The sequence below is a fragment of the Amphiura filiformis genome, chromosome 6, assembly GCF_039555335.1.
Source record: "Amphiura filiformis chromosome 6, Afil_fr2py, whole genome shotgun sequence".
Classification (NCBI taxonomy): domain Eukaryota; kingdom Metazoa; phylum Echinodermata; class Ophiuroidea; order Amphilepidida; family Amphiuridae; genus Amphiura; species Amphiura filiformis.
Window position 1 is genome coordinate 55,606,273 of NC_092633.1, and position 27,166 is coordinate 55,633,438.

The window sequence follows — 27,166 nt, forward strand, 5'->3', positions numbered from 1 at the left end:
CGCCTGCGGTGCATAGGGTCCCGAGATCGAGTCCAGCTCACTCCCGGCTATAATTTTTTTTTCTTCACATTTATTTTGAATCCAAAAATATTTATTTTTATGTGAAAATTTATACATTCACTGAGAAATATATTTTGTGCATTTTTTTTCTTTAACGGGGCCAATAGAGCTAAAAACACAACTCAGCACGGGGCGTCCAATGTCCAGGCAGTGTTGCCGTCATATTGTCTGTTTTGTTTACGATATTGGCTGTTGCCACAGTGAATAATGTAGTCCACCATCGTCTGGTACTGGAGGAGGATATTCTTATTATGCTGCCCTCAGATATTAGCTGGTGTGATTAGAAATATTGGTTTAAAATAGTCAATGCAAAGTAATGGAGGGCAGTATTGTTAAATCATTTGTGGTTGTGATTTTAAAGGAATGGATATCTTGAACTGATTTTGTGCAAACATAACAAAAACCAATATTGTTAGAGTGTATGAAACTAAATTACCACAGCTATTAGTTTGAACTGGTGTATTTTTTATCATTCCTTCATTGTAAACACATCCACAAAGTGTTACCTGGGGGTGGGTGGGGGTCATACATGTAGTATACAAATATTGACTGCTATGAGGGTACGCCTCGGTTCATAGTCATGGTTTTGAGATCACCTTGGGCCTATAATTTTAACCATGCCCCAAATAAAAAGCAGTCAATATTTGTTTTATATACCAATTCTTAAGATTCTTGTCATCTGCTTAGTTAAAAGCATCGATTTTGGAAAGAGAAATTAATAGCTTCAATGCGAACGGCACAGATTATAATCTGCGATTTCCATGTAATTATAGCGTGCGAAAACATTAATGTGTGTGTAATATCATTTTACGCTGGGAACAAAGCACACGCAGAACTATGCCCGGGGAATAGTTACTTTTGCGGGCATAGTCAAAACTATGCCCACGCTTTTTAACCAATCAATGGCGGGGATCTTTAGATGAGGTATATAAGGGGTACTAAAGTACAAATGGACTGCAAACATGGGTTGCATTTGCGGCCATTTGGTATATGGATGATGGGTACTTTTTTCCTTAGAAAAAATAAAGTGGTTTAAAGATGGGGATAAGAAAAACCCTGCAGGCCACTGATACACTGCCCTACGGGCCCACAGGACCCAATGAAATGTTGTCACCAGAGTCTCAATGCTGTATCCATGGCATTATATCTGTTGTTCATTTATGAGCCTGAAGTCTTATAAAGTGTCTGAATGCAGACCAGTGTAACATTTGAAATGTTTTGATATGTCTTTTTACCTGTAAAATTTTGTTCCAATGGGCTATTCCAGTTGAAATCCACACTCCCCCCTGTGGAAGATTTTGGAAATGCCTTCCATAGGAGGAGTAAGTTTTTCAAATATAATTGGTCAGAGTTAATCATTTTGAAGCCCAAACTCCCCCTGAATTATGGCTTGACCTATATCTTCCACAACTGGAGTGAGTATTTCAAATGGAAGCTACGCAATTGTTTATTCTATTTGAAACTCATACTCCCTCTGTGGGAGACTTTAGCCAAATGTTTCACAGGGGTAATGTGGATTTTAAATGGAATAGCCCAATATCTGTGGTTCATGCCTGTGAAAATTGATTGTGTCCTTGAAGATTTTGGCTTATTGCAAGCACTGAGGGTATGTCAAAAATCAAATGGCACTTCTAATGAACTGGAGCTTTACAAAGGTTTGGTACCGCAAGAATAATAGGCTATTCCAGTTGAAATCCATACACCCCCTATGGAAAACATGACCTTAATATTCCACAGAGGGAGTATAAATGGGATTACCTGAATGGGTGACTCATGGGAAGTCTACACCCCCTGTGTGGAAGATTAAGGTCATGTCTTCCAAATGGGTTATACAGATTTCAACTGGAATAGTCCAATGCATTCTACATACAAAATGCAAATGCAGAGAGAAGCATATGGAATATTTCACCCTACATGAGTGACACAAAACATGGTGAATTCTGGCTAACCTAGTTGAACATATCGAAAGTACGCCATTTGTCTGTATGGAACAGTCTACCTATCACAACCATACAATCACCAACAGTCAAGAGCTTCAATGCATGCACCAACCAAGCTGAAACCAGTGGGATACCACTGTTATCGTTATCTTTGCCATGCACATATGGTGGTGGGCCGTGTATTTGTGATTTGTTATTACTGCACCGGATGTGATACTGCACCACTGGGCGCGATACCAGTCTTGATTGGTCTACCCAGAATTCCTGTAGATGTAGATGTCTTGTCTAACTTGATCAAATTTGTTTATTTCCAAGTTGCTGTAGGTCGTGACCTTGCCTCTCGACCTCTTGCACCAAAGGTCAAAGTTCCACCAAGTCTACTCTTGGAGTCTCTTTCTATATCAGCTTGAGCTAATTCCTCATCATACCTATCAAACACAAACAGAAAATAAAGGAACATCAATTTGATGTCAAATAAATCAGACTATTAAATCTCCTCAAAAACATTGCACCTGCAAATTGTTTTCACTACAGGGGGGGGGCACTGAACATTGACCAGTGAGTATCAGGGACAGTCTGTGTAGCTCAGTGGTAGAGCGCTCGCCCGACAAGCGAGAGGTCTGGGGTTCAAGTCCCTGCACAGACAGGTATGTCCGGAGTTTTTACTCTGGTATGCATGTTATGTTTCCATTTGTAAATTCATGTTTAAATGTGCTAGTGTGCGATGCGTAATTCTTCTTTCCCTGTATATTGATATATTAAGAATAACGATTAAGCATCATTAATTTGATCTCGTGCGCTAGTTTGTAATGTTTGAATGTTTCCATGTTCCAGTGTATGATGCGTAAGCCTCTTCCTCTGTTTGTATCATCCATGATCAAAAATTCATATAAAAAGGGTAATTTTCAAGATAACAAGCAAATTTGAGAAAAAGGTATTCTTACTCAATAAATCATATGTATTAAGGGTCCTATGAGAAAACAATTGTATGAAATTTTGAAAACTTTCTGCCTTTGTGAGTAATCAAGGATTTGTGTCTCAAATAACTGGTTTAGAGTCCAGAAATTGATACTTTACTTGCTTAAGGAATAAGATAAAGTGATAAAGCCAATACTTGGTTAGGGTATAGAAATGACACTTGCCATACTTGTTTAGGGAGGCATCGTCTTCAAATCAATTTTCATACATATTTAGGGTGCCTTTAAGTTAAATGTACATTTATTTTCCACTTACAGAAGTTCATAGTCGCCATATAGTTCCTTAGGTGGGGTCTTATGCCATCTGATGCTGGAATAATAAAGACAAGATAAGTACACGAATCAGACAACATTTGGAAAGCTAGATTGGACTACTCAATATCATTAGGTTTCACCGCCTGAACAGAATTGATCATGTCTCCCCTTCTTTTTCAACCAAATCGACGGTAATAACTCTTATAGTGAGGGATCAAGCAAAATTCACTTCCTGGGACCTAAATACCATACAAGGTCATTTTTATGTAACTCATTAACCCATTTGTGTTATATACTGCCTCTAGCTATAATGACAGCCTGGTGATCTGGTCAATTCATTGACAGATTCTATCCTCAGGAGGGAAGTCAATTTTTTAGCAATTCTCTTCAGGCAGTGAAACGTAATATTAATTTTTGTAACTTTATGAATAAAACCGTTTTGTACTTTTTCAGTACAAATGGCAATTTACTTGAACAAATTAATCCTTGACTGTAAAGCAGGTCATAACTGTATTTACCTGTGTGTTTCTACTGGGTAAAGGTTATGTGATATGGTTTGGTTTGAAGTATTACCTGTTAACATGCTCAGTAGAAACAGAGAGTGGTAACTATTAACCACCTCAAGACAGAGATCATGAGGGCTGACACTGGGCAGTTCCACAGCAGAAACACAACAAAGTGACAGTTGGCAGGTTTACTGGACTGAACTGTTGACCCAACCAACTGGTAATCAAGTGTTGTCAGCACTCAGTACAAATTACCATACGGGGAAGTGCCGTAAATATGGGTAGCATTTTCAGCTTTTTGGTATATCAATGACCCCTTTTTCAAAGCCTATTTTGTATATGAATGGGTCCTTTTTTCAAAATTTTCTCAATTTTCTCGGAAAATAGCCCAATTTTTCCTTAATCTAGCCAAAATTGTCAAAATTTTCCCGAAATTTTGGGGAAATTTGTAAAAACTAAGACAATTTGGGTAAAATTCGGCCGAAAATTTTGACTTTTGGTATATCAATGGGTCCAAATTTCTTGAAAAATTGGTATATTAATGGGTCCACTTTCAAATTCTCAGCGGCACGTCCCTACCAAAACCAAACTTGAGTACTCCCCCCGCTTCTGGTACACATCTTCATGTGACACAATCTGGTCCATGGAGAACAGACATTTAGGCTATCATACTGAAAACACCAAAGGTCTGTCATACTTGGTTCTAAAGTTCTGAAGTTTTGTGATGTCTATTTACTTATGTATTTAATGGTTTTTTATTCCATAATTTACCCTTTATCTTGGTTTCAAATTTGCCACCTTTGATCTCCATGGACCAGATTGTGTCACAAATGTAGGTACAATTACCGAATAGGGGGCAACTTGCTAGACTTGAGTCCAGTCCTCGTTTACGGAGTTTAGGGTTAGGGTTAAGGGTTGGGGTAGGGCAGTCTTGTAATAAGACTAGTAGAGTTGCACCCTATTCGGCAATCACTCCCAAATGTAATATCAGTGCTTCCAGTGTACACCACCACAACCCTTATTGGGCTAATCCATTTAAAGTCCACACTCCCCCTGTGGAAGATTTTGAAAATATCCTCCACAGAGGGAATATGTTTTTCAAATGGAATTAGCTAGGGTTAATTATTTTGAAACCCACACTCCCCTTGCATATGGGTTTACCTATATCTTCCACACTGGAGTGAGTGTTTCAAATGGAAGTTACCCAATGAGCTATTCTATTTGAAACCTATACTCCCTCTGTGGAAGACTTCATCTAATTCTTTCACAGGGGCAGTGTGCATTTCAAATGGAATAGCTTATTTTGAGCAGAATTCAGTAGAAGCATTATTTCAATAAGATAGTCTGCCTGTACACCTACCTCATTGTCCCTCATATCAAGAAAAATATAAGCTACTGGAAATACCGAGGCTCCATTTCTTACTCTCTTTTTTTTCAGTAAAAAGTCACATATTTTGTAAAAAACAGTTCTGAAAAGTCTAAAAAGAAACATTACTTTCTACTCGGCTATTTTCCAACCATTGCACATAACGAAAAAAATTTAAACATTTATTTTTTGATAAAAAATCAGATCCATCAAGAAAATGTGGCAGGAAAGCAATGTTTCTCTGTAGCTATCATGATTATTTACTTATGATTAAGATTTCATAAACACTAATCAATGATTTTGCTAATTTGATATGTTGAGGAATAGACTTACTCTGGGAGGTCTTTGTATGGCATCACAATGTTGATGGTATCATTGATGAGATTATACTTCATGATACGATCATTGGATGTGGTTGATGTAAGAGACGGAGATGCATTCACCTGCAAACAGGAAGCACACAATGATCAACACAAAATTACTGATTCATGAAAAACTTTAAAGCTTACAATGGGAATTAACAAATTTCAAAAATTTCAACCTCATAATTGGGTATTTCAATTGAATGAACACAGCTTCCAACAGCTGTACTCGATCCAACGGCGATCGTATGTCGCGTACTTCAAACTACAATGCAAACGCACAACCTTGGATACAATACTAACCAATCACGATTGTGTTGGCATGGTTGGATTCGCTTCCGCGTTACTCACGCACAGTCGCACACACTGGCGTACATCGCGCAGTGTACGCAAAAAAATCACACCAAGGACAGTGGCGGTGCCAGGGGGGCATTTCCGTCAGAACTCTTCTTACCCCCTGTTGGGGGTCATGGGAGAATATTCCCCTGTTGCACCCCCAGTAAAAACTTTGTTGATTTTGCCCCCCCCCTGAAATTCACTTTGCCCCTCAATGCGCCCCCCCCCGGAAAAAAAATTCCTGGTGCCGCCACTGACCAAGGATCCAAAGATTCTATAAGAAGATACCTAGAATCTAGTCCAACCTCGCCTATCCGGACCTTATTTATCTGGAGCTTTCCATATGTGTGATCTTTATAAAAAAGATGTGTTTTTCATTCTTTGACACCTTAATTTCATGCCCTGAAGCATTTAAAAGGATATACATAATTATCGTTATGAATTCAGCAGATGGCAGAATCCAGATTTCTTTTTAATATATTCATGTTTCACCATTGAATTATTTTGAATTAGAGAACAAGGGCTCAAGTGCTTTAGCTCTAGATGACACCATTTCAATTTTTTATTGACAAAAACAAACTTGAGTTCTTTTCTTACCTCTACAAGCCATGGTTTCAGATTGTCATCAATAATGATGTCATATCCATAACACTCAAAGCAATGCCTGTCATTAGCTAATATATTCTGGAAGAAATACAAAACAAAAGACAAGAACAAGTTGACAATAATTTCACAAAACTGCTTGGATTAGCTCATTTTTCTGCAGGGCTTTTTTTGACATTGTTTAAAATTCACTAATTTAAATACGACCTCCATTTATACTTTACAGACTAGACTGTTGTTCCCGTTGAAATCTATACACCCCATGTAAGACATGACCATAATCTCACACACAGGGAGTATAGATTTCAAATGGAGTCACCCATTCAGGTATCCCCATTTGGAATTCACACTCCCAATGTAGGAGATTAAGAGGTCATGTCTTTCATAGGGGTGTAGAATAGCCCACTGGAAGCATTGAAAATACTACCCTGATGCTGAAGCACATGACAGATTTGTTGCAACTATTTTTACTTTTAGGGTTAGAGTTAGGGAAATGTTAGAGTTCAAGATAGAACTTGTTTTGGTTTCTCTGGTCACGTAAAGCGGTCATCGAGCCACACAGCGATGCAGAGGAACCAGTGCTAGATTTAGGGTTATTAATGGTCATCGAGCCACACAGCAGTGCAGAGGAACCAGTGCTAGATTTAGGGTTATGTTTTATGGTTATAGATGTGGACATACAAGAGCAGAATGGCAATAAATCCAATTCAATTATTTATAGAGATAAATTGATGAATGTTTTCAGTCATCTAGTTGTAGTAACATGAAATTTGGAATTGAATCAAAATACTGGACTTACCATTTATAGCAATGCTACGTTGCGTGTGATATTATCACACTTCATCAGGCAACTGACCCGCTGGACTAGTCATGTGACAGACATGGGACAGAGCCATCAAGCCGATCTCACGCATGGGACAGAGCCATCAAGCCGATCTCACGCATGGGACAGAGCCATCAAGCCGATCTCACGCATGGGACAGAGCCATCAAGCCGATCTCACGCATGGGACAGAGCCATCAAGCCAATCCCTAGCCATCTGTCACATGACCAGAAATTCCAAATTTCATTTATAGAGATATATACCCATCGGCCATTCAACCTCATTTAAAAAGTTTATGACTGAGTCTGATTCAATCTGATATTTATTTTAATTGCATATCATGCCATACCAGGTAATACAGCCTACATATAAATACCTACGGCCTAACCACATAACATGCAAAATGGTACCGAACTGCACGCTAACTTTTAAAGTAAACATGCACAATTAGGATATTCAATTTGCAGGGTAAAAATACTATCAGAAATTGCTTATAGAAAGGAAGGGAAGACATGCTTAGTTACTTACAACTGATATAAATGTGGTATTTTGATCACATTCTGTTGGTGCTGGGTAACACAAGCTACATCTAACTTGATATCATAATAAACAGTGTGTAGGTATGGTAATTGGGATATTGGTGGTTTCCTTTAGGTCTTGAATTATATGGATAAAATTATGCATCATTAGGCCTAACGATTTTGCTTTCTCATCTAACATGGAAACTTAACACTTTACAAATCATGACATTTAGCACATTCATATCCTTCAGCATTGAATAACAATCATACATAGATATTATGCAGTTTAGTAAAATAGAGAAATGAGCTATTCGGTTACACCATTGCAAATTGCATGCAACATAAATAGTTGAAATTGTCATGGACAGTAATAGGAATTTGCTTTTGATGGGTTTTTTCTGTGCTCTTGTGTCTGGGTACACTGACCAATACAGGTGGAGCAATATTAGATCACATATCAACCAATCACAGACAAGTGTGTGATAACTTTGGGCTATTCTAGATGAAATCCATACACCCCCTATACTCAGAAGACATGACCATAATCTCCCACACAGGGGGTGCAGATTTCAAATGGAGTCACCCATTCAGGTAACCCCATTTGAAATTCACACTAAATGTGTGGGAGATTAAGGTCATATCTTCCATAGGGGGAGTATGGATTTCTCCTGGAATTTAAAATGTGCCTCATGATTAAATCAAATGAAAAACAGTGAAAATAATAGAGAAAATTATTTTTGTTTCAAAATAGCAACAAAGTTGACCTTTATTGCACCATATGGGACACCCCAAACAAGCCAAAGAACCAGGGTTCCAATTTCCTCCATTGAGGAGCAAGCAACGCACAGAATAGCCCATTAAAACATAAGCATACAGAATGGTCAACTGCAGATCCGTCGGATAACGCTTTTCAATGGGAAATGAACTTTGCTGCTTGGATGATGTCACAATGAGGTTGACATTTATTCCGTATTGAAAAGCGTGTTCCGACGGATCTGCACTCGACCGGCCTCCATAATAGCTTTTTGTCATTTCTTGTTCAAACTTACTGAGACTGACTTGAGTGAATGTACAATCTGCCAGTTAATGTCATCAAACAGTTTGTCAGTAACCTGGATGAAAGGGAAGAAAAAAGAATCCATCCATCAATCAATCAATCAATCAATCAATCAATCATGCATTCAATCAATCAACATATCAATCAATCAAACGATCAATCACAATCGATAGCATTAGATTTTGAACCAAAACTTAACTATCAATCAATCAATCAATCAATCAATCAACATATCAATCCATCTATCCATCAATTGATCAATCACAATCAATAGCATTAGATTTTGAACCAAAACAAAACTACAAGATAACGGTCAGTGATGGTAACTATTAGCTGTAGAAGTAGTGATGTATTAGGATTAATTACCATAGCGATAGGTGAAAACAATTTTTGAATGTATTGCCCTGCACTAAATGTATAATGTAATTCTGCATCGCACCATTGATTATCAAAGATCTGGATCATAATTCTATGGAAATTTCACATTATGCTGAGTCAATGTACGTTTTACTCACACCTGTACAATTAAGTGTCTTCGAAAAGAGCGGTATTGAATTTAATATATGATTGCACACACACACAGACATCACTCGTGATGAGTGCAGGACAATATATTCAAAATTGTTTTCCTCAATCGCCAATTTTACCAAATGGTTTCATCACGACACTACTTCTACGGTGAATACATCAAATTCATAAAACTGACACACTGTCCACAAGGGTCGCTGTCATACATGTGTTATGCAACAATTGATTTGATCTGAACCACATGACCACAAAGGGAGAGCACAGCCTATATACAGATGCTATGAATAAACAATGGTCACATATCAAATGTCCATTGAACTCAGTCGGGCCTTGAAGGCGGGTGGATGCCAACCACAGAATACAATTCAACCCAAAAAAAAGTGCAGGTTCAAAACTTTCTTATTCTAATTTCAATGTTTTCTTCCCCATTTAAATAGGATATGCATTGTTAGCACAGACTCACAAGTGAATGGACAAACATGTAATAAATGATATCTGAATATCTAGGATGAGTAAATCATTATTGTGTAACATTGAGGTTCTCCAGGGAAAGTCATTTCCTAGCGATTATGAAGGAATTCTCTGAGTCATTTCAATTTGGCAGGATTCGTGTAAACATTGAATTTTTCATTCTTTTGCAAGTATTTTTGACAACTTCGTATCAAGGGCGTAGCCAGCGTTCTTGGTCAGGGGGACAAAATAAATATTTTAGGGGCAAAGAAAAAAATCTTGGTTGCATCATTTTGACCCGGTGAGATATAAATAATACCATTTATTTTTAGAGAGGCTGTAGATGTTAGTCTTTGAGTTTCCAAAAAAGGCTTTATTGGGACAATGTGCATGCGTATAGCGCACAAAAAAATGATCAGGGTGAATTTTGTTGGGAAACTGGCTCTTTTCCCCTTTTCTTTTCCTTTGCTTTCTTGATTTTCTGTAATTTTTTAGTCAGAGGGCACTTTTCTCTTTTTTTATTTTTTTGTCAGGGGGCACTCTACCCTCTGCCTATGCTACTGCTTTGTATCATATACTTCAGTGCACAAAAAAATTGATATTTTACACTATTTTGACCCATGATCAGGGTGGATTTTGTTGGGAAACTGGCTCTTTTCCCCTTTTTCTTTTCCTTTGCTTTCTTGATTTTCTCTGTAATTTTTGGTCAGAGGGGCACTTTTCTCTTTTATTTTTTGTCAGGGGGGCACTCTACCCCTCTGCCTATGCTACTGCTTTGTATCATATACTCCAGTGACAAAACACACATTTTGAGATTTACATTTCAAAATCAAAATGTCTCACAAAATGCAAATAAAACCTGCAATCAATCAGTCAACACTTTAACACAGCTAGTCAGCACCCGGGATAAATCAACATATTTCCTGCATATTAGTTGGAAGTAATTGTCTTCAATTACCCACTGAATCTCTACTACTGAAATCTGTCAATTAATTTAATGAGTCAATTTTGATAAAGATAATATAGTAAATAGTATAAAATGAATTGCAACTGTTGTATGAAAAACAGTTCCATATAGGTGTGGGGTTTGTATGTGACATCATTTTCTTGACTTGGTCATGGTTTGATAGCATATTCTTCAGACTGTCCATTACACCAGAGAATTAACTCTCAAGTTAGTTGGATTACTAGACTTGTTATTATGGAGCTCAATCGTGGATCTTACTAGCACCATTTTGTAGGCCCTGAATGCCTGTCCTACACATCAGTTCTATGATCTGCTATTACTCAGCCTATATCATCAGCTAGGTATTATATATCTCTTGCATAAACATGTTGAAAGACAAGTATTACACTAATTAATATATACATGATGATGAAGGTCTTGCAAGTTCAAAACAAATAGTACAAATCCATTTACTTATATCAACCATACAATACAATGAGAAAGCTATACAAATACAAGATTACATGGTGAAATTGATGAGCATGTTACTGAAACGCAGGGTGTGTTATTATGGCCCCTTCATGCAAACTATTAAAGAGCACTTCTTTTGAAAATAAATAATGTCAGCATTGACCATGATAATGAGACATTCCTACCATATGCACACACATATGTTAAGGTTAGTATTACTGATGAGATATAAATTAAGAACATAAGTCAGGCAGGTGGATTTGTATTCAACTTTTGTAATAAAAGTGCTTTCTGAGGGGTCAAAGCCAAGTTGGTTCAAACACTCCCCATGCAGGGGTAAACACATTCTAACTTCCTGTGACCATACAGTGTACTCCTCAAATGTGTTTAGCTGCATTGCCTGCATGGGGTTTTGAAACAGGCAAAAATTTAATGATTTGAGGGAAATTCAAAGAAATAATGGGCAGTATTCACGAATGGCAAAAAGTCTTGATTCAGGGTTAAAATAAAATGGGGTTTTAGTCCTAAACTAAAATGGATTAACCAAATTAGGTAAGATCTTTATTTCCTTATCAACTTAGCTCAAATCATCCAAGTCAATAGATATTAGTGGCAAGTAAACTACTCTTGGACAAACATATTGTAAAGCATGAAATGTTTGTGTGCATAAAACTTTCACAAATTTCACGAGTGTAGTTGACTTGTGAAATATTCATGCATGCGAATATTTTTTCTTCCTAATATAGGCCTTTAACCCTAACCCACACAATGGTATTTTTGCTATCAGAAGGGAAAGAAGAAACAAAAAAGTGGAGAAGATGAACAAAGAAGTTACTTGGTACCACCAGGATTACCACAGACCCCTCACATGCCACGCAGAAGATCACAGACCTGTAGTCACAGGGATTATGCTGGCCCGGCCAGCAACTCCCTGGGTATATATGACTTAGGCTGATTGCGTCATCACATCACATGGAATGCATGCAAGTGCAGTGGTTTTAATAGCGAGCTTTAGTGAGACTCAGTTGGGTTAGGGTTATGGAAATGTTCAAATTCATGAAAATATTATGTCACAGAAATTAACAGTAGTTTCATGATCTAAACTCCTCAAAAAAAGTTTGGAAACTTACCAAAACGGCTTTATATCACAAAAATTTGAAATCTATTTCCATATTATTTCATATCAATACAAGCATTGTTCTTTCCTGTCAAAAATGACACCAAATTTGTGACCATAACTTATTTAATTGTTGAGTAACTGACTTTGAAAGACAAGGAGGTCTCAAACAAAATGTGCCAAATCTGTCATTGTCTGCGTCATTTGCTTCAGTAAACATGAATAAGGAATACAACACTGTTTCATTAAAAACGGTTTCAAAGTACTGCCAGTCTCACATACCGGTCTTCTGCAGCCGGTGTTTTTTCTTGGATGGCCACTTCTGGGTCTGTCTTTGACATCTCCGGTCTGACGAAACTTGACTTTTAGCTTGGAGATCATACTGCAGGAAAATCCAAAAGTTGCCGCAACGTGATTCTGAGGTCGGGTCTGAGGTATGCCAGCCTCCAGCTGACCAATAGCGCGAGCCTTATCCAGGTCTGGTAATCGAACCATGTTTGATTAGAACTTTCTTGCAAATGACCACTATGAAGAAGTGACCAGCAAGACAGGTTGACTTGCGTTGATTTGTTTGAATCCACATTAGAACTGCTAATCCCATCCTAGCACTTTTCATTCAACATGATGTACTGCAAACAACTTTTCATTCATTCTTTCATTCATGCATTAAACCACTCGTTCATTCATTCAGTGCAATAAGATGAGCGCAGATAATGGCCTATTTCGCATATTTTCTTTGAGACCTCTCTGTCTTTCAAAGAAAGTTACTCAGCCGTGGAATAAGCTATCATCACAAATGAGGTATCATTGTTGACAAAAAAGAACAATGTTTTCGCTGGTATAAAACAATATGGAGATAGATTTCAAAATGTTCTGATATACAACCGTTTTTGAAAGTTTCCAAACTTTTTTTGAGGAGTTTATATAATGTAATAAAATATTGCAAAATAAATATCCACATATTTACCACCAATTCTCAGTATCTGTTTTAACCTAGGATCAAACTTTGTCCCCATTAATGGGCCATCATTATTTCTTTGAATTTCCCCTAAATCATTCAATTTTTGGCTGTTTCCGACTTCATTTCAAATAAATCAGTTCTTGTCACATTGGGCTATTCCAGTTGAAATCCATACACCCCTATGGAAGACATGACCTTAATCTCCTACACAAGTCATCCATTCAGGTAACCCCATCCCTGTGTGGGAGATTAAGGCCATGTTTTCCATAGGGGTTGTATGGATTTCAGCTAGAATAGCCAATTTTAGAAGAATACCTTGACCAGACTCTGGGCAGGCAGGATATTGGCAATCAAGCAATATTTGGCGCTCTGATACCATTTTACTACACACCCATATCAATTGATTTACCTCTTTCCCTCTAGTTCCTTCCAGATACAACCTCAGGTTCTCAACAGTCCATTTACCACCATGCTGAGCATTATAATCTTCCTACAAATGAAAAGGTTCATAATAAGGGCAATGTCAATGAGATAAATATAACTTGTAACACACGTTTCACTTAAAACAAAACATACTTCATTTTTTAAAGAACAAAATTTGATGATGATAGTGCTGCAGTTTAGAGTAAATATCAGAATTAGTTCACTTCTTACTCTTTTCAATTTTGAACTTATATTGTGAATAGCCACCGAGCACCATAATGGCTAGGACAACCAAGGGCACCTGCCTGGCTAGCTAGAAATCTCATATCAAAAGAAAAGATTTTTGATACAGTGGTAGAATCTAAAAACCGTATTGTATGATTAGCTCAAACAGAGACCCTCCAGTTTTCTAAACCTTTGATTTTCACATATTTTAATGTACATTGGTAATCTTAATTACCCCCTGAAAATTAAAGTCTATGGTGCTATGGCAAATAGCCAACTGTTCCACACACTACATCACAATGTGAGTGCTGGATAGTACTGGTACTTTCTTTCATTGGCCTCACTTTTTTAACTGAAAATGGCATAATCTTAAAAATTATTGCCTTAACTCAGACCAGCCAGCCACTAATAAAGTAAATGATATGAGTTGTAAAGAATGACATCATACTTACTCCATGTTTCTGTATGGAGACATTGGTGAGATGTATAAACATGTTGTCCAATTCATTAACATTGGCGCTGTATTTGACTGTGCAGAAACGACAGAAACCCATCTTGTATCTGCCAATTTAAGGTGTGTAGAAGATATAAAAGCAAAAGTAAGTCATATGTTATAACATTTGGTTGTTATAATTGGAATATTGAGTCCATACACTCTTAACACAACTGTCCTGCCTAAAAAACACAATTCACCCATTCTTTCTTGAACCAAGGGGCAGGGTCAAGAAAGAGCTATCCTGATACACTAATGGATAAGCAGCCAAGAAGCATACACCCTATACAAACCACAATAAACCATCACACCCAGGATCGGTTAACCAGTTTTTGTACAGGTAACGGAGACAAACAAGCAGTTAGTTCCTTGGTCAGGGGAATTTTTAAGTTGGCTCAAATGAATCACAAAAACAAACATAGACCGTGCTGGAGATCAAACTGACATCATAAAACACCAATGAACCGGAGTCTAACACCTTACCGATTGGGCTAACTTGACTGCTTATTACTGACTGGATTGCTTATTGCCTCTACCCCTGCCATTACTCACACCCTCATAGTTTTACGCCTTACTGATTGAGCTAACTTGACTGCTTATTACTGACTGGTCTGCTTATTGCCTCTACCCCTACCATTACTCCCACCCTCACAGGTTTACGCCTCACTGATTGAGCTAACTTGACTGCTTATTACTGACTGGATTGCTTATTGCCTCTACCCCTACCATTACTCCCACCCTCACAGGTTTACGCCTCACTGATTGAGCTAACTTGACTGCTTATTACTGACTGGATTGCTTATTGCCTCTACCACTACCATTACTCCCACCCTCACAGCTTTACACCTTACCGATTGAGCTAACTTGACTGCTTATTACTGACTGGACTGCTTATTGCCTCTACCCCTGCCATTACTCACACCCTCACAGATTTACACCTCACTGATTGAGCTAACTTGACTGCTTATTACTGACTGGTCTGCTTATTGCCTCTACCCCTACCATTACTCCCACCCTCACAGGTTTACGCCTCACTGATTGAGCTAACTTGACTGCTTATTACTGACTGGTCTGCTTACTGCCTCTACACCTACCATTACTCCCACCCTCACAGTTTTATGCCTTACTGATTGAGCTAACTTGACTGCTTATTACTGACTGGATTGCTTATTGCCTCTACCCCTGCCATTACTCACACCCTCACAGATTTACACCTCACTGATTGAGCTAACTTGACTGCTTATTACTGACTGGTCTGCTTATTGCCTCTACCCCTACCATTACTCCCACCCTCACAGATTTACGCCTTACTGATTGAGCTAACTTGACTGCTTATTGCCTCTACCCTGCCATTACTCCCACCCTCACAGTTTTACGCCTTACCTATTGAGCTAACTTGACTGCTTATTGCCTCTACCCCTGCCACTACTCCCACCATCACAGTTTTATGCTTTACCGATTGAGCTAACTTGACTGCTTATTACTGACTGCACTGCTTATTGTCTCTACCCCTACCATTACTCCCACCCTCACAGTTTTATTCAGTTTCTAGTGTACTCACATGTATGCTTTAAGTGGTCTGTATGACGTCACCAATACATAGATTCTGAGATCAAACTTCTTACCACCAATAAGTAATGGATTATCAATATACCTGGATATGATGTAGGATTCTTTGGCTGATGGTGCTTGGAATCTGAAATGAATCATCACAGTTTAGAAAAAGTGTCTAATTTCCTTAAAGATGCTGAGATGTTTATTATCATTCAACTAGCATTCTCTTCCATTTTTCAACACTAAAAGTACATTAAGTGAAAGGAGTGCTTAAGAGGAACTATCTGTTATTTTTTAGAATAGAGTTGCCACGGTCAAAAATGGATTTTCTTTATACTTTCATATTTGATGGACCTTGACCTCAAACTAACACACATGGGATAAATTTAGGAAAAATATCCCGTTGCCATGGTAACAGGCAAATTTCAATTTTAGGCCTATTTTCACAATTTTTGCATTTTCAGCAGTCAAATTGTCAAGTTTTGAAGCCAGTGTTACTAATATACGCAATATATATATAATTTTTTCTTTATAAGGTATGAATAGGTCAAACCTTAGATGCCACATTGAAAGTATAAAAATAATCACCAGATGTCAGGGTGGGTTATACCATTTATTTGAAATAGGGGTGTTTTTGAATTTTTTCAAAGTATGAAAATATACCAACTTTGTATAGCTCATAAACCATATGGTAGTGCTCTGATTTCAACATCGACCACAGCATGTTGAGATGATACATTGGTCTTATGAAAAAGTTACATTTGAGCTTGGGAAAACACATCTGTATATACAGTGTTGCCAGACATTTCTTATTTTTGAAATTCAACACAAATCTCACCTTAAGTTAAATGATGTGAAAATGAAACATCTTCCTTTCAAGGAACATTTATTAGAAAGAGAGTTTTTATTCATATCAAATTTGATCAGTTATAATGGTCAGTGTTGTTCTAAACCACATGGGTGTTGCCATAATTGGGGTTTAATTGTGATTTGTGGATATTTTCAACTTTTTACAAGTCATAAAAATACCAAAATGCATTTCTATAATAAAGAAAGAAACACCAACCTCGTCATGTTGAGATGATATATTGGCCTTATGAAAAAATTGTTTTGATCTGGGGGCGGAGTAAGACACCAGTTTATACAGTGTTGCCAGATAAACCACATGGGTGTTGCCATAATTGGGGTTTAATTGTGATTTGTGGATATTTTCAACTTTTTACAAGTCATAAAAATACCAAAATGCATTTCTATAATAAAGAAAGAAACATCGACCTCGTCATGTTGAGATGATACATTGGCCTTATGAAAAGTCATTTTGATCGGGGGTAAAACATCAGTTTATACAGTGTTGCCAAATATTTTCCTATTTTTTCAAAATTCAACACAAGTCTCTGAGTCTAGCCCTAAAATAAAAGATATGAAAATGAAACTTCACCTTCATACGGAAGATATCTTTTTAGAAAGAAAGTTAATTTCATATTCAATTTGATCATCTGGGATGCACGGTTGTTTGATGTATATAGATTTGGCTTCATTATTAACTAAATCCCAACTACAGATGGCGCTATTTATCCTACATCATATTTCTTTATTTGTAAGGGGTAGGTGATGAATACTGCCATTAAAACAGCTGGAATAGGTGAAACAAGGAACAAGGAAATTTTATAAACATATTTTATCAAACAATAAAAGGAATTATTTGTATTAAAAGCTTGAAAGAGTAATTTCCTGTAACTAAATAGCGCCACCAATTTTGGCATTAATAGATACATTTTATATCCGAAAAAGCTTTAAAAATGCTATAAAAGTGAATAATTTTGTAAAAGAAAAGGAAAATTAAAGTTGAGAAGGACTCAAAAGCATCTGTATACATTAGCATGATATCACTTTTAGCTGTTTAAGCCTAAAATTTGGTTGTACATGATGTTCTGTTTGAAAAACGAATAAATGATCCCATCAAACAACCGTGGATGGTCAGTGTTATTCTAAGCCATATGGGTATTGCCATAGCTGGCGTTTAATATGACAATTTAGATATTTACAGCTTTTTACAAGTCTTAAAAATAGTACACATCCTTAAAATTATTGTGGAATCAACGCAATATTAAGGTAAAAAATTAACCTAAGAACACTTAGTATGTGAATTTAAATTCTAAATTTGAGTTCGGAAAATATTTCCTTCTATCTTACTATAATTCACCAGAATCTGTCTGTGTGTCTGTCTGTTTGTCTGTCCGCCTCTTTTCTCGGAGACTGGGGTGTCGCGTTCCTCAAACTTGGTGGGTGGGTGCAGCTTGGTATGAGGAAGAACGAGTTTATATTTTTTAAGGTCAAAGGTCAAGGCCGGGGTCAAGTTCAATTGAAGTCTAATTTCAAACACTTTAAATGACAAATCTAGCCATGCCAATGTGTTCACCTTGGACTCTCAAACAAAAGTTTCCACGGTGACCTTTTCGTCAGACCTACGGTTAAGAGGTCAAAGGTCAAGAAATGTAAACATTTCAAATTGCTCCTATAGAGCTCAAACTTGGTGGGTGGGTGGACCTTGGACAAACAAATAAAAGTTTCCACGGTGACCTTTTTTCGTCAGACCTACGGTTAAGAGGTCATAGGTCAAAAAAGGTAACAATTTCAAATTGCCCCTATGAAGCTCAAACTTGGTGGGTGGGTGGACCTTGCACTAACAAATAAAAGTTTCCACGGTGACCTTTTCGTCAGACCTACGGTTAAGAGGTCATAGGTCAAGAAAGGTAAAAACTTCAAATTGCCCCTATAGAGCTCAAACTTGGTGGGTGGGTGGACCTTGGACTAACAAACAAAAGTTTCCACGGTTACCTTTTTGTCAGACCTACGGTGAAGAGGTCATAGGTCAAAAAGGTAAAATCTCAAATTGCCCCTATGAAGCTCAAACTTGGTGGGTGGGTGTACCTTGCACTAACAAATAAAAGTTTCCACAGTGACCTTTTCGTCAGACCTACGGTTAAGAGGTCATAGGTCAAGAAAGGTAAAAACTTCAAATTGCCCCTATAGAGCTCAAACTTAGTGGGTGGGTGGACCTTGGACTAGCAAACAAAAGTTTCCACAGTGACCTTTTCTTTAGACCTACGGTGAAGAGGTCATAGGTCAAAAAGGTAAAAATTTCAAATTGCCCCTATTGAGCTCAAATGTGGTAGGTGGGTGGACCTTGGACTAACAAACAAAAGTTTCCACGGTGACCTTTTCTTCCGACCTACGGTTAATTAAGAGGTCATGGGTCAAAAAGGTAAACATTTCAAATTGCCTCTATGGAGCTCAAACTTGGTGGGTGGGTGGACCTTGGACTAACAAACAAAAGTTTCCACTGCGACCTTTTTGTCAGACCTACAGTTGAGAGGTCATAGGTCAACAAACATAACAATTTCAAATTGCTCATGAAACTTGGTGGGTGGGTGTCCCTTTGGCCAAGGAAGCTCAGATTTGAGAGCGAAAGTCGGGTCAAATTGCAAAAAGCTGCAATATTTATTGACCTCATCTGTGAGGACAGTGATCTCAGCCAAAGGACACACCCTGATTTTGAGATCTACAAAAGCCAATAACCATGACAGCCGAGAACCGCGAAATACGGGTAACCGCCTAGTCTTACTATAATTCACCAGATTTGTGTGTTTGTGTGTCTGTTTGTCTGTCCGCCTCTTTTCTCGGCGACTGGGGGTCGCGTTCCTCAAACTTGGTGGGTGGGTGCAGCTTGGTATGAGGAAGAACGAGTTTATATTGGTTAGTGGGTCAAGGTCACCCAAGGTCATCCAGGGGTCAAATCATCTGTTTGTCTGTCCGCCTCTTTTCTCGGAGACTAGGGTCGTAGCGTTCCTCAAACTTGGTGGGTGGGTGCAGCTTGGTATGAGGAAGAACGAGTTTATATTGGTTAGTGGGTCAAGGTCACCCAAGGTCATCCAGGGTCAAATTAGTAAAAACTGTTTTTCTCGAAGACTGGGGTCGACGTTCCTCAAACTTGACGAGTGGGTGCGTCTTGACCGGGACAGAACAAGTTTGTATTGGTTAGTGGGTCAAGGTCACCAGAGGTCATCTAGGGGTCAAATTAGTAAAACTGTCATATGGGCATGAAACTTGGTGGGTAGGTGCATCTTGACCTAGGACAGAACAAGTTTGTATTGATTAGTGGGTCAAGGTCACCCAGGGGTCATCTGAGGTCAAATTAGTAAAAACTGTTTTCCGCCTATTTTCTCGGAGACAAGGGGTCACACGTTCCTCAAACTTGGTGGATGGGTGCATCTGGACCTCAGACAGAACAGGTTTGTTTCAGTTAGTGGGCCAAGATCACTCAAGGTCATCCGGGGTCACCTGAGGTCAAATTAGTAAAAACTATCGTATGGGCATGAAACTTGGTGGGTACAGTCAACTTTTATAGTCACATTTTTGGAAGGTCATTTTGGAGTCATCCAAGGTCAAATTACTAAAAACTGTCATATGGGCATGAAACGTGGTGGGTACAGTCAACATTTAGAGCCAAATTTTGGAAGGTCATTTTGAGGTCACAAGGGGTCATCTGAGGTCAAATTAGTAAAAATGTCCTATGGGCATAAAACTTGGTGAGTACAGTCACCATCAGCCAGGTAATCGCGACAGCCGAGAACCGCCAAATACGGGTAACCGCCTAGTATTCAAAATTCATCGTATGTCTCACTTTAGGATTTATATTGTTTAAATCGCTGCCATGAATAAACCACATGGATGATGCCACTATAAATGGAGTTAATAGTGAAATGTGGATACATTTTCAGTTTTAAAACGACACCTTATTAAAGTTATAGCTATAGTATTCCAATTTTTCACAAAAAACACCCAAAAAGCACACAAATGTGTCCTAATTTGGCGCTTTTATGGGCACTTTTGCCTTAATGCGCCCAATTTGGCGTATTGTCTCCACTGAAAACCCACCAATCGACATACCAAAATTGCTAAGGTACCCCCAAAACCGTGGCACATCCCCGTATACCTTTAACCAAGGGACAAATCCCTCCGGGGGTCATGTTATAGGTATACTGTGCCCAGTAGTCCTCTTTTTCTACTTGAAACGGATATTTCCTCAGACAACTTTTAATTATCCACATTTGGTGATTTTTTATTTTGCTTTAACCCTGCAAATATCTGCAAAAGTGTTCATATAAATCTCCTTCAGTCTTGAAAGCTTAATTTTAGTTAGCTGTTAACTTTTATTTTAAGGGATTGGTCACCCACCTTTGCATAGTATTTTTTGTCGGACCTGAGACCACATCAGACATACCAAATTGAATTTTGAATACGAGGAATGTCCTTCTGATATATAATAATTTTGATTTTTTTAAATTCACGATACATGTACAATAAAAATTGTAGGGTAAACTATGTATATTGATTTTTTTATATTGTTTTGACATACAGTCCTCAAAGTTAACTTAATAAATCTAATGATGTGTACTTAAAGTGTATGTAGCTGGGATGAAAAGCCGACCACTAATCAATTAATTAATGTTAATTGAAAAATTTGACCTTTCATAGTGAAGATATAGATTTTTTCCCAAAAGACCTACATTTTTAGGTGTTTTGGTGAAAAAATCTATATCTTCAATACGAAAGGTCAAATTTTCATATGATGGACGGCTTTTCATTCCAGCTACATACACTTTAAGTACATATCACTAGATTTATACAATTTACTTTTGAGATCTGTTAAATTTCAAAAATAATAATTTTTAAGCATTTGCCATAAAATTTGTATTATATCGCAAATTTCAATATATGTCTGATGTGCTCTCAGGTCCACAAAAAATATGTGAAAACGTCGCTATTTGAACCCTTAAGACTTATAAAAATTTGAAATTATCCACATCTCACTATTAAACTCTAATTATGGCAACACCCATGTGGTTTGGAACAACACTGGCCATTTACACAACTGATCAAATTTAATATGAAAGTAAATTTCATTCTAATAAACTTTCCCTGTTTCATTTTCGCATCATTTAACTTAAGGTGAGACTTGTGTTAAAATTTCGAAAAAATAGGAAAATATCTGGCAACACTGTATAAACATATGTTTTCCCCATTTTTCATAAGACCAAATATGTATCATTTCAACATGGTGAAGTTGATGTTTCACTTTCACATATTTTTTAAGGAATGCATGCCATGGTATTTTGGTATTTTTTAAACTTGTAAAGTAAAAAGTTGAAAATAGCCACATCTCGCTATTTAACCCTAATTATGGCAACACCCATGTGGTTTGGAACAACACTGACCATTTATACAACTGATCAAATTTAATATGAAAGTAAATTTCTTTCTAATAAACTTTCATTTTCAACTTAAGGTGAGACTAGTGCTGAATTTCCAAAAAAATAGGAAAGTATCTGGCAACACTGTATAAACAGATGTTTTTCCCCAAGATCAAATGTAAATTTTTCATAAGGCCGATGTATCATCTCAACATGATGAGGTGGATGCTTCATTTTCACATCTTTATTTTAGGAATGCATGCCATTGTATTTTGGTATTTTTAAGACTGCAAAATAGCTGAAAAGCTGAAAAATTTTCATATCTTACAATTAAACCCCAATTATGGCAACACCCATGTGGTTTAGAACAACACTGACCATTATAACTGATCAAATTTGATATGAATAAAAACTCTTTCTAATAAATGTTCCTTGAAAGGATGATGATTCATTTTCACAACATTTAATTTAAGGTGAGATGTGTCTTGAATTTCGAAAAATAGGAAAATGTCTGGCAACACTGTATATACAGATGTATTTTCCCCAAGCTCAAATGTAACTTTTTCATAAGACCAATGTATCATCTCAACATGCTGTGGTCGATGTTGAAATCAGAGCACTACCATATGATTTATGAGCTATACAAAGTTGGTATATTTTCATACTTTGAAAAAATTGAAAAACACCCCTATTTCAAATAAATGGTATAACCCACCCTGACATCTGGTGATTATTTTTATACTTTCAATGCGGCATCTAAGGGTTGACCTATTCATACCTTATAAAGAAAACAATTTATATTTATTGTGTATATTAGTAACACTGGCTTCAAAACTTGACAAATTGACTGCTGAAAAATGAAAAAATTGTGAAAATAGGCCTAAAATGAAAATTTGGCTGTTACCATGGCAACGGGGATATTTTCCCCAAATTTATTTCATGTGAGTTTGTTTCAGGTCAAGGTGCATCAAATATGAAAGTTTAAAGGAAATCCATTTTTGACCGTGGCAAACATTTTTAAAAAATTCTCCAAAATAACAGATAATGCCTCTTAAACACATGCAAGTTAGAAATGTTTACAGGAGATGTCAACTAGGGAAGCGTGCTAATGAGGTTAATACGGTACTCTTATTAACTTGGAAAATTATGCAGCTACTAATATACAGGCATGAAAACTGGTCTTAAAAAAACACTGAAACCCTTGTTTTTACCTTTATCTGTGAATTTGATTCAGACATAGGCTCAAAACACTGAAAACAATAACAAAAAATGCTGAAATCAGCTAAAACGCTGAAAATTTTCATGCCTGAATATAAGTAGTGCTTATGCCAAGATACTTACGATGAAGTTTTGCTGTCACGAGACCACTTCTTCAACTGTGAAAGACGGTTTATTAAGAATATGCCAATACCTCTTGCTATAATATGAAAACAGAAGAGATTAGAAACTTTATTACCCAAACAAAGTATTACATCTCACATATGCATAATAATGATGGTCAAACAAATAATGATGGGCTGACTTTGTGATTTACAATATAGCTTTATAAATGGATCATTCAAACATGTATATTTCCTGATAAAGTAATCCCATCTCCCCAAGTAGGATGAGTCAAGTGATGCAAATTTCCTGCCCAAACAAATGCAGTGTTGGGTTTGAGGACCTCTACTTATCTTGCCCTTCAACTAAAAGCATAACACATGATGGAATTGAACCATCTACCTACAAAGTTTCATCCTGGTACTTGAATGCTTTTTATGCATGGGTACAAAATCCAAACGTAACATCTTTCAGCCTAATATTTCACAAGGTCAATGAGAAAATTATAGGCTTTCCACTGATATCAAAATCTCAAGCCTTTTGTTTTCTGCTCTGTTCTTTTTTGTTTATATTGAACAGGGGACAGATCCTGGTGGCTTTTTCCTTGATCAGCCAATTATGAGCTGCTGATATTTATATAACCAGAATCAGCCACATCACATACCTGTACTGTTCTACTAAAAAATAGTACTATACCATAGCCCAAAACCATAGAGGAAAGAGATAAACAGAGAAAGTACCACCAGTCAAAGTCCCCGTGTATTGTATGCTACCAGTTCTCGCATATTCATGAGGGTCGATTGTTCGATCGTGCCGTGTCTAACAATCACGCCAGCGCTGCGTGCCTTTGCATATATGCGATAGAGCATTGCGTGCTTTCGCGATTACGCGATAGACTGTGAAAATACGCGGAAATTGCGTAGCAGTCTCGCCTGTCGCATTTCATGGAACAATCGGCCCTCGTTATCAGATGAGGCGGAGACTTTGACTGGTGGTACGCGCTCTGTAGTCCTCTGTGCCCAAAACAAACCAGAATTTGTTCATTTGACTCACCTTTTCCTGTTGGTTTCATGATCCATGTACTGGACGGATTCTTGCGAAATTCTTCAACAAAAAGATTATAATCAGCTGGTAGTAAGAATGTGGTGGGAATGAAATCTGGAGAAATAAAAACATCATAAACCTGTCATCAAAGAATATGTAAATCTATCCTATATGCACATCAAGCACACACACTTCCCTGACTGGAAGAGTTGTATATGTAATCAAATCTTTAATGCTATATCTCATCTGTATTTAAGTAGAATGCCAATTTGATTCATCTTGGTATGACACACACAAATGTTTTGAACAATAAGAATATTATATTTGAAGCCCAATGCAGTTAATAACCACCATTGCTACAATTTTTGAAGAAAAAAAAGTTGAGCATCTTCTGAAAGGAAACACGGTTCATAAACAGCACATGATATCCCTTGCACTTCTAAGCGACATTTTGCAAATACTTGAGTATCTTTGACAATGATGCCAATTCATAAACAACCTTTTATCTCAGCCTGTCACAAATACTTAGTTATCATATTCTGAAGGCATAATTAGGCTATGACAATACTAATACATTTTTACTTGTTTCAAAACGCATCGGCATATACTGAGGAAGTCTTCTATACTGCGCCAATAAAGTATCCTTACACTTGGAAAAATAATCACAATTTCAAAACTGAACAATATTGGGATAAATTTGTTTTTTTAATAGATGCACTATTTAATTCTGCACATTATGACACCACATTAAATCCAATGTGACCTTAAGAAGCAAAGTTACAAGCAATTGAATAGACGAAGGTCCAGTTTTAAAAGTGACAAACTGGTCTATACAAGGCGCAAAAAGATTACAACAAGCGAAACAAAGAGACAACACAGTTTCTTCAATGAAGCGTTATTTAAAGCAGTTTTTATTTCAGTTTTTACTTCTTTGTACTTTTCATAACTTTCATTTTATTTGCCAGTTCTTTTGTTTCAGTTTTGTTTTGTTCCTTTTGTTTTAAATTAAAGCCAAAGGCATAAATTCGCCATTCACCACTCTCAAACCAGACGTCTAGTCTGTAGAGTTTTGAATAGGCCAGTTTGTCACTTTTAAAACTGGACCTTCATCTAATCAAATGCTTGTAACTTTGCTTCTTGAAGTCACATTGGATTCAATATGGTGTCATAATGTGCAGGTTTAGATAGTGCATCTATTAAAAAACAAATTTACCCCAATATTGTTCAGTTTTGAAATTGTGATTATTTTTCCAAGTGTAAGGATACTTTATTGGCGCAGTATACATGAAGGACAAAATGCCTAAAAATGACTAATAGAGTGGACTTGTACATCAAAATTTGCCATAAATTGTTGAAACGTTTTATTTGTCTCAAGTTTTAATGGCCTATAAGGTTTTGTCCATTATTTGACCTTATTTTTACACTTTCAACAAGAAAATGTGTCAGTTACATATCATGATTCACACTCTTCATTCAAGGTAATGGGATATTACAGTTGAAATACTTACACCCCCTGCAAAAGTCATGACCTTAACCTCACATACAAGGGGTGTAGATTTCTAATGGAATCACCTACTTAGGTAACCCCATTTGAAATCTACACCCCTATGTGGGAGATTAAGGTCATGTCTACCATAGGGGGTGTATGGATTTCAAATGGAATAACCCAATGCTTCAAGTGAATGTTAAAAATTATCTGTCTCAAATAGTGAACCAAAATGACGGAAGACATTTGATATGACAATATGGAACAAACCTGTACATTCGGTCACCATGAGAACAGGTTGTTAACACTAACCACACTGAACCTCACAAACACCAAACCCTCAGTGCATCCCCTCAGTGCATCCCCTCCATGGAAGAAATAGCAGAGTTTGAACCACACTCTTCTGTCTGGAAAAAGTACATCCTCAGTTGAGGTGGATATTGGGTGATGAACCGGAAGCTAAAGTTTGCTTGGCTTATTATCCCGATAATTGTCAAAAAAACAAGACTCATAACATAATACTGATATAGAATGGTGCGTATGCAACTGGGAGCAGCTAGTTGCGTGTTGCTTAATGTGTGACTGATGCATGCGTATGAAATTTACGCGAGCGTAAGATTGGACTTTATTGATGAGTGGAGTAACAAAAGCCAAATAATTTTCACCAATTATAAGCTGAACAAACTTTTCGTAAGAGAAACCAAGAGTTTGAACTCTTAAATCACACTGCTACATTCATGTACTATGGCATGTCAGGCATGCAAATATTGAAACTTTTTGCCAGGAGACAGTTTCAGCTGCAGATGATCACACTTCACACTCACTTATTGATAGCATTATGAGCTGAAGAAGTACTTGGATGGCTTGGCACACTCTTGGCACATTCCATGCAGAGTTTTTTATGATCATGGAAATTACATAATTGTGTTTGAGAACAAACATGTCATCTACAACAATGATTTACCCTTCCTCTCTCATTGCAAGTCATTGGCATTAATCAACATTGTATGGGGGAGAGGGGTGACAGTTTTCCGTTCTTTACACGCAAGTGCTTCCAAGTCTGATTTCCAAGATTCTAGATCCAAATT

At 37.2% G+C, this 27,166-nt stretch overlaps 1 protein-coding gene across 2 annotated transcripts in view; it reads right to left on the minus strand.

The window, feature by feature from the left end:
- Positions 1–292: 292 nt before the first annotated feature.
- LOC140155662 (polyglutamylase complex subunit TTLL1-like) overlaps positions 293–27,166 on the minus strand; it is a 46,393-nt gene continuing 19,519 nt past the window's right edge. For both annotated transcript variants that reach the window (XM_072178586.1, XM_072178587.1), the window contains 10 exons: positions 24,602–24,706; positions 23,570–23,645; positions 15,982–16,116; positions 14,380–14,488; positions 13,689–13,769; positions 8,799–8,861; positions 6,400–6,486; positions 5,438–5,547; positions 3,234–3,287; positions 293–2,428 (listed from right to left, as the gene is read on the minus strand). In XM_072178586.1, the coding sequence (XP_072034687.1) occupies positions 2,305–2,428; positions 3,234–3,287; positions 5,438–5,547; positions 6,400–6,486; positions 8,799–8,861; positions 13,689–13,769; positions 14,380–14,488; positions 15,982–16,116; positions 23,570–23,645; positions 24,602–24,706 (944 nt within the window). In that variant the 3' untranslated portion in view covers positions 293–2,304. The remainder of the gene's footprint in view (positions 2,429–3,233; positions 3,288–5,437; positions 5,548–6,399; positions 6,487–8,798; positions 8,862–13,688; positions 13,770–14,379; positions 14,489–15,981; positions 16,117–23,569; positions 23,646–24,601; positions 24,707–27,166) is intronic.